The sequence below is a fragment of the Bufo bufo genome, chromosome 1 (genome assembly GCF_905171765.1).
Source record: "Bufo bufo chromosome 1, aBufBuf1.1, whole genome shotgun sequence".
In the NCBI taxonomy this organism is placed as follows: domain Eukaryota; kingdom Metazoa; phylum Chordata; class Amphibia; order Anura; family Bufonidae; genus Bufo; species Bufo bufo.
Window position 1 is genome coordinate 390041801 of NC_053389.1, and position 8609 is coordinate 390050409.

General features: G+C 40.5%; 1 protein-coding gene across 1 annotated transcript; it reads right to left on the reverse strand.

Moving 5' to 3' along the window:
• Positions 1–7806: 7806 nt before the first annotated feature.
• LOC120979636 (histone H3.3A-like) lies at positions 7807–8315 on the reverse strand. The gene has a single exon (XM_040408533.1). It carries the CDS (start codon positions 8251–8253, stop codon positions 7807–7809), a length of 447 nt encoding a protein of 148 aa, XP_040264467.1. The 5' UTR covers positions 8254–8315.
• Positions 8316–8609: the final 294 nt, after the last annotated feature.

Sequence of the window (8609 nt, forward strand, 5' to 3'; positions counted from 1 at the left end):
TAGTGTATCAGATGACACCTGGCAATGAGGATGGATGCGGCGGTATGCTGGCAGGCGCTTGCGTCTCGTACAAGGTAAGCCAGTACTGGGACCCATGGTGCTGCGATGTGCAGACAGCGATCTGCCACCCTGCGGTTGGGACACAGACACCATACTGACAGTACCCCCCTCTTACACCCCCTCCTCCACACGGCTGACCTGGAGAGAAATTTCTTAAGCAATAGAGGGGCATGAATATTCTCCGCTGATTCCCATGACCTTTATTCAGGCTCGTAGCCCTTCCAGTCCCCCAAATAAAAGGTCTTACCTCTGATAATCCTCCTGTCTAAAATATCCTTGACTTCAAACTCATCATCCACAGTGACAGGAGGAGGGTTCTGTGAAGTGCCTTTTGAAAACCTGTTAAAGACAACTGGCTTAAGTAACGAAACATGAAATGAGTTGGGAATCCGCAAGGTAGCAGGTAGTTTGAGCTTGTAGGCAACAGGATTCATTTTCTTGATCACAGAAAAGGTCCCAAGAATCGCGGAGCCAGTTTGTAAGAGGGAAGTCTAAGATGGATTTTCTTAGAAGAAAGCCATACATTGTCTCCAATGGCAAACTGAGGAGGAGGTCTGCACCTCTTATCCTCAGACCTTTTCATCTGGTCTGCTGTTCTCCGAAGCGATACCTTAGTGTCAGACCAGACCTGAGACAGCTGCTCCACACAGGAATCTGCCACAGGAACTCCCGAAGAAGGCCGCACGAGAAGAGGAACACATAGATGTCGTCCATAGATCACAAAAAATTGAGATTTACCTGTGGCTTGGTTGACTCAATTGTTATGAGCAAATTCCGCCCAGGGAAGATGCTTCACCCAGTCGTCCTGATGGGCATTGGTGAAATGTCACAGGAAGCTGGCCAATATTTGGTTCATGCGTTCCACCTGGCCATTAGACTGTGGATGATAAGCAGAAGAAAAGTCCAAAGAGACATTCAGAGACTTACATAAAGATCTCCAGAACCGGGAGGTGAATTGTACTCCTCTATCCGACACAATATGGAGAGGAAATCCATGAAGGCGGAAGATATGTAAAATGAATAGTGATGAGCGTCAGAGGTCATATTCGAATTCGCGATATTTTGCAAATATTTTGTAGAATATTCGTCGAAAATTCGAAAATTCTCTTTTTTTCTCTTCTCAAAAAATCGGAAAGGTAATGATTGTGTAATATGCGAATTTTCGGATTCAAATTTTTTATTGCGAATTTTTCAACTTACAACTATTAGACGAAGATTATAGCACTATATTAGCTAAATTGCTCTATATTCGATTTTTTTAGAATATTCTCTATATTGCTATAACTTAGTTTTTTCGAATATTCGTAATATTCTAAAACAAGAATATATAGCAATATAGCAAATATTCAAAAAAAACGAATATAGAGCAAAATCGCAAACACTACTACTCCTAAAGTCAAGTATATTGCAGCCTTCTTATTGGCCCACAAGCTAGAAGCAGTGAGGATTCATGTGTACTGATAAAAAAAAATAAAAAAATTTGAATATTCGAAATTACAAATATATATAACTATATTCAAAATATTCGCGAATTTTCGAAGTACCTATATTCGCGATAAAAATTAGAAATTCGAATATTCGTGATCAACACTAAAAATGAATAGCTCAGCCAGACGAGGAGCAGATGGCAGACCAGGAAGAGGAATAAACTGTGACATCTTAGAGAAATGGTCAACGACAACCCAAATGACTGTACAGCCCTCGGAGACAGGTAAATTGGTTATAAAGTCCATACCAATATGCTGCCAGGGGACCTCAGACACCAGTAGTGGCAATAATAAACCTGCAGGTTTCAGTCTGGGAGACTTATTCTGGGCACACAAGGTACAGGGAGCCACAAAGTCTCCAATATCCGCGGTTATGGATGGCCACCAGTAATGTCTTGAGATGAGATTCAAGGTCCCCCGTTGACCTGGATGGCCATCAATCTTGGATGCATGCCCCCACCATAAAACCTTCCTTCGTTTAGATTCTGGAACAAAGATCTTACCTGGGGGGACCTTGGACAGGTTGACTGGAGCCACTGGGACTACTTTAGTTGGTTCAATGATGAACTGGGGTTCGTCTTCTGATCTGTGGTTTCAAAGGACCTGGAGAGAGAGTCCGCTTTGATATTTTTGTCAGCGGACCGAAAATGCAGTTGAAAATTAAATCGGGCAAAGAAGAGAGACCAACGAGCCTGACGAGGATTGAGTCCTTGGGCTGCCTGCAAATAGGTCAGGTTCTTATGATCGGTGTGAATTATGACCGGTAGGCTAGAACCTTCCAAAAGATATCTCCATTCCTCTAGAGCCATCTTAATTGCTAGGAGTTCTCTGTCCCCAATAGAATAGTTTTTTTTCGGCAGTGGAAAATAATTTTGGAACAAAACCACAAGGAGACATACGACCTGAGGCATTCTTCTGTGACAGGACCGCCCCGGCTCCCACGGAGGATGCGTCCACCTCCAAGAAGAACTGTTTGATGGGTTCTGGGCATCTAAGGACTGGAGCTGAAGAAAAGGCTTGCTTGAGGGAGGAAAATGCCGTCTCTGCTTGAGGGGACCATTGTTTGGGATTGGCACCCTTCTTGGTCAGACCGGAAATAGGAGCTGTCAGGGTAGAAAAATTACGGATCAATTGACGATAGTAAATGGTAAAACCCAAGAACCTGTTGTGCATTTTCATAAGTGTACAATGTATCTGATGATACTATATTCAATATGGATGATCATTGCCTTTAACAGCATGTGATCAGCATGAACCTGAAAAAAAAAAAAAACAAGATGGGTTCATGGCAAGTTCAATGTGTTAAAAGTGAATATATACAGGGAGTGCAGAATTATTAGGCAAATTAGTATTTTGACCACATCATCCTCTTTATGCATGTTGTCTTACTCCAAGCTGTATAGGCTCGAAAGCCTACTACCAATTAAGCATATTAGGTGATGTGCATCTCTGTAATGAGAAGGGGTGTGGTCTAATGACATCAACACCCTATATTAGGTGTGCATAATTATTAGGCAAAATGGGTCAAAAGAAGGACTTGACAGGCTCAGAAAAGTCAAAAATAGTGAGATATCTTGCAGAGGGATGCAGCACTCTTAAAATTGCAAAGCTTCTGAAGCGTGATCATTGAACAATCAAGCGCTTCATTCAAAATAGTCAACAGGGTCGCAAGAAGCGTGTGGAAAAACCAAGGCGCAAAATAACTGCCCATGAACTGAGAAAAGTCAAGCGTGCAGCTGCCAAGATGCCACTTGCCACCAGTTTGGCCATATTTCAGAGCTGCAACATCACTGGAGTGCCCAAAAGCACAAGGTGTGCAATACTCAGAGACATGGCCAAGGTAAGAAAGGCTGAAAGACGACCACCACTGAACAAGACACACAAGCTGAAACGTCAAGACTGGGCAAAGAAATATCTCAAGACTGATTTTTCTAAGGTTTTATGGACTGATGAAATGAGAGTGAGTCTTGATGGGCCAGATGGATGGGCCCGTGGCTGGATTGGTAAAGGGCAGAGAGCTCCAGTCCGACTCAGACGCCAGCAAGGTGGAGGTGGAGTACTGGTTTGGGCTGGTATTATCAAAGATGAGCTTGTGGGGCCTTTTCGGGTTGAGGATGGAGTCAAGCTCAACTCCCAGTCCTACTGCCAGTTTCTGGAAGACACCTTCTTCAAGCAGTGGTACAGGAAGAAGTCAGCATCCTTCAAGAAAAACATGATTTTCATGCAGGACAATGCTCCATCACACGCGTCCAAGTACTCCACAGCGTGGCTGGCAAGAAAGGGTATAAAAGAAGAAAATCTAATGACATGGCCTCCTTGTTCACCTGATCTGAACCCCATTGAGAACCTGTGGTCCATCATCAAATGTGAGATTTACAAGGAGGGAAAACAGTACACCTCTCTGAACAGTGTCTGGGAGGCTGTGGTTGCTGCTGCACGCAATGTTGATGGTGAACAGATCAAAACACTGACAGAATCCATGGATGGCAGGCTTTTGAGTGTCCTTGCAAAGAAAGGTGGCTATATTGGTCACTGATTTGTTTTTGTTTTGTTTTTGAATGTCAGAAATGTATATTTGTGAATGTTGATATGTTATATTGGTTTCACTGGTAAAAATAAATAATTGAAATGGGTATATATTTGTTTTTTGTTAAGTTGCCTAATAATTATGCACAGTAATAGTCACCTGCACACACAGATATCCCCCTAAAATAGCTAAAACTAAAAACAAACTAAAAACTACTTCCAAAAATATTCAGCTTTGATATTAATGAGATTTTTGGGTTCATTGAGAACATGGTTGTTGTTCAATAATAAAATTAATCCTCAAAAATATAACTTGCCTAATAATTCTGCACTCCCTGTAGAGAACATTATACTTTTTATTATTGTTTAGAGACATGGATTTATCTGTACTGGTTTCTCTACACATGTCTGTCTGATATATATATTCCTGTGTGCATTTATTTAGCGTTTGAACTTGTTAATGATTCATATATACTATGCAATATTGATGTATTATAACCAAATATTGTATATTTTATATTGTATATATCTCACTGAGTGGATATATAATCTTAAGGGATGTAGAGAGTGTTTAAGTTGAATTTTCCTAAATAAGATTCATTCAAAGGAGCTGATGTTATTTCAAACATCATTACTCAATAGCTGAGACAGTTAGGGTACACAAACCAGGAGAAAAGTTAAAAGATTTTGTTCTTTTACCTGACTATAAATAAGATGGTCTGTTAACTGTCAAGATGGATCCATGATGTCTGGGAAAGTGATTCTAAAGTATCAAAGAAGAGTCCCTCCTAATTGATTTAAGTTGGTAGAGGTCAAAGTTTAAGTTGTGTAATGAAGCCATATATATGTGTTAATTCTTAAAATATTTGAAATTGTTATATGGTACAACAGTGCCATCAAGTGGTAGATGGGCAGAAGTTTCTAAGGAATGCCAATTAAATGACATCATCCCCATGATTAACATATGTTACACCCACCTTGTCTGATTGGAAATCCCTAATCTAGAAGGGGATGAGTTCTTAGATAACATGGGGTATAAAGTATGCATGTAAGAGGTTAGACAGGACTTCAAAAAAAAAAAAAAAAAAAATCATCTAACAACTTACTTCAACAACTAAAATACAACTACAACACAAGAAAATCTTGATACAAAGAAATATTGGCACAGAGAAAATTGCCCATAAGAAGGATTTATCACAAAGAAACTTGGATTAATTTTTGTCTACTGGAAAAGTTTTTGAGAACTGATCACATCCGAAACTCTGTTCATCCTTGACCCGGTAACGTATATTTGTACTTACTGATTGTGATATTAATAAGATATTCCTAACGGCATATAGTCAAGAGTTCCCATAAACACCTCCCTAATGCTAGTTGTCCTCTTAGCAAAGATGCATATTGCTAATGGGAGATTAGACATTGTCTGAGTAGAGGAAAAACTCTGGGAAATTATATTTCCATAGTCTGATTGCCGAGTGGGGTATAATATCATATTAATATCATACATATTCTTTGATTGAGCATAAGGGACTTTTCGCAGATTCATTTTTGTTTTTTCATTGCATCATAATGTTTTGATAACAAGTACACTAATCGTTAATAATTTGATAAAAAAAGAGTATCATTGTATTATACTTGGTGTAGTAAATTAAGTGAGCCTGACAAACGGTGGAGCACCATCTTGTGGTCAATTTTGATATTGTCCTTGTATTAATTTGTATGCCATTTTTACTGTATTTATTTGTAATAAATTATATTTTATATAATTAATTGCACCCTGTTTCATCAGCACGAATTGACTTTAGATCTCATCAATAAAAGAACTGGCGTTTACAGGTCCGCCAATTAAATTTTTAAATTTATTTATGATTTCATATCTTATATGAAATAAATACTCGACAAACCCCAGGCCAGAGGGACGGGGCCAGTTGAGCACTGCTGCCACCTTTCCAGGATCCATTTTGAGACCATGATCCGAGATGATGTACTCCAGGAAGGGCAGGGACGACTTTTCAAAGACACACTTTTCCAATTTAGCGTACAGACGATTCTCTCGTAAGCGTTTTAAGACCATCTGCACATGCCTGCGACGAGTTCTGATGTCATAAATTAATATGCAAATCAGCAATATATCTAGCAAAATAGCTAAAATCACATATTTTAAATAGACCATAAGGAAAATGCGATGTACAGACCCTGTACTCAGAGTCGTTTGTGGGTGAGTCAATACTTTTTTTAAGATAGAGAAAGGTTGAATCCCAACAGGTACTGTACTCTAGTGTAGAAACTCTCATGGTCTACAAATAGTGTGGAGTGGTAAAATCAATCATATACTATCTTCGCATAGCAAGGGTGGGAGTAAGGGGAGAAGGGAGTAGAAGGGAGAGCAGGAAAGAAGGGGAAGGTAATAATAACAAACTCAAATCTTTAAACTTTTCCTCTTTGGTCATAATCTTCTTAGGTCAACCTCTCATTCGGTGTAATACGGGCTGTTGATCCATGTGTTCCATACTAAGCTAAACTTTGAGAAAGCAAAGTTTTGGTATGCTATTATTCTCTCAAAGCCACATATCCTGTTGATTTAGATGTACTGCTTTGTTTATATGTGGGAGTGTTGGCTCCATCCAGTGGTGTGTAATTACCAACTTTGTGGCCATTAGATCATGTGCCACTATAGTTCTGTGGTGCATCAGGATTAGGTTCAGGTCCAATAATAGTAGGGCAAGAGCCGGAGACATATCCTGTGCTCCAGAGGTTAAAATGTTTATTATCCTCTGGGCTGCCTACCATAAGGGTATCACTTTTTGCAGTCCCATAAGATGTGTTTTTTTTTAAGATTTAACAAGCGGATTTATTTTAAGTAAAAATCTTGAGAACACTGGTTCATGGTAGTGAAAAAACATGCTGCAGGAGATCACTTCTCATCCCAACTATAGAGCAACAAAGCTTAAAGATCTTAACCCACTGGCATTTATTGACAAGTCTGTACCATTACATAGTTTGCCTATAAAAACTATAGGGAAACTGATCATCCCCCTGTAATCACCCAAACCCCTAACTGCTGGTAAGAACAAGTTCCACACACAAGTTTTATAGCAATGCCCAAAGCCTTCAGATAAATGCTGATATGATAAACCCTGGTTACACAACACTGATACCAAGCACTAAGCTGCCCCCCAGACATCTATCACATTATGTACGGCTCAGTCTAGACTAGGGATCAGCAACCCCCGGTACATACTGGGAGTTGTAGTTTCACAGTAGCCGGAGTGCCAAAGGTCGCCGATCCAGGACAACTTGACTAGTCACCGCATGTATTTGTTGACTAACCTTAATATGTTCTCTACTGTAACCCACACAACTACCTTGCCATGCTGACTGTTACCACATGAGTCACGTGCCTTGGATCAGGATCATCCTGTAAAACTGCAGACCTGTTAAGTGGATGAATGTCTGCTTTGACCTATACGTCGCTCTAAAGACGGCAAGACCACTGAGGTAGTGGAAAGTTTATTTACAATGGAGTTACACTTAGATACCAAAGTATGGAGAGAGAATTGAGGCAAGGCATGCAAACTCTGAAGTGGGAAGGGTCACAGAAGACTAGCTGTAGATACAAATTTTTCTGAAAAACCTGAGGATTAAGGGAATGTCATATAAAATGTCTACTGCCCATTTACTGTCAACTACTCTACAGTTAACAAACCCTTTATAAAATAAAGAGACATCACACTTATGTACAGTTTCCCAGAAAAAAAGAAAAAAAAGAAAAAGCACGTTCTCCACGGATTCTTCTTGCTAGCTGGATGTCCCTGGGCATGATGGTTACTCTTTTTGCATGGATGGCGCACAGGTTGGTGTCCTCAAAGAGACCCACCAAGTAGGCCTCACTTGCTTCCTGCAGAGCACCAATAGCCGCGCTCTGGAACCTCAGGTCAGTCTTGAAATCCTGGGCGATCTCCCTCACAAGACGCTGGAAGGGAAGCTTGCGGATCAGCAGCTCAGTGGACTTCTGATACCTTCTGATCTCTCTCAAAGCCACAGTACCAGGCCTGTATCTGTGAGGCTTCTTAACACCTCCAGTAGACGGGGCACTTTTCCTGGCAGCTTTGGTGGCCAGCTGCTTCCTAGGAGCCTTTCCTCCAGTAGACTTACGGGCAGTCTGCTTTGTACGAGCCATTGTTCAGGAAAGTAAACGAACGATCCCGTGGAGCGCTGACAGAACACGACCGATGAGGTGAGTAATAACCCCATAAGATGTGTTTTAATGTACCTCGTTGTCCGCCATTCCGTCAACACCTATCTGAGCAGTTGGGATAGATACGGTTGAGCTTGGCGGGAGTGAAATGCCAGTTATAGTGAGTCTTAAATATTGCTTCTCGGCGTGTTATACATCTAAATGATTTGTTGATTAGCTTGAATGAAGCATTGCACTGTGAGTCAGAGAAACCCAGGTCTAACTCCTTTTCCCAATTCTCTGTATGTTTAGTTGGTTTAAATTTATTTTGAAGTGTAGTATAAAATAGAGAAATGTTT

What these genes read in the sequence shown, in the direction of transcription:
- LOC120979636 (XM_040408533.1), bottom strand. Translation starts at nt 8,253, where the DNA reads ATGGCTCGTACAAAGCAGACTGCCCGTAAGTCTACTGGAGGAAAGGCT.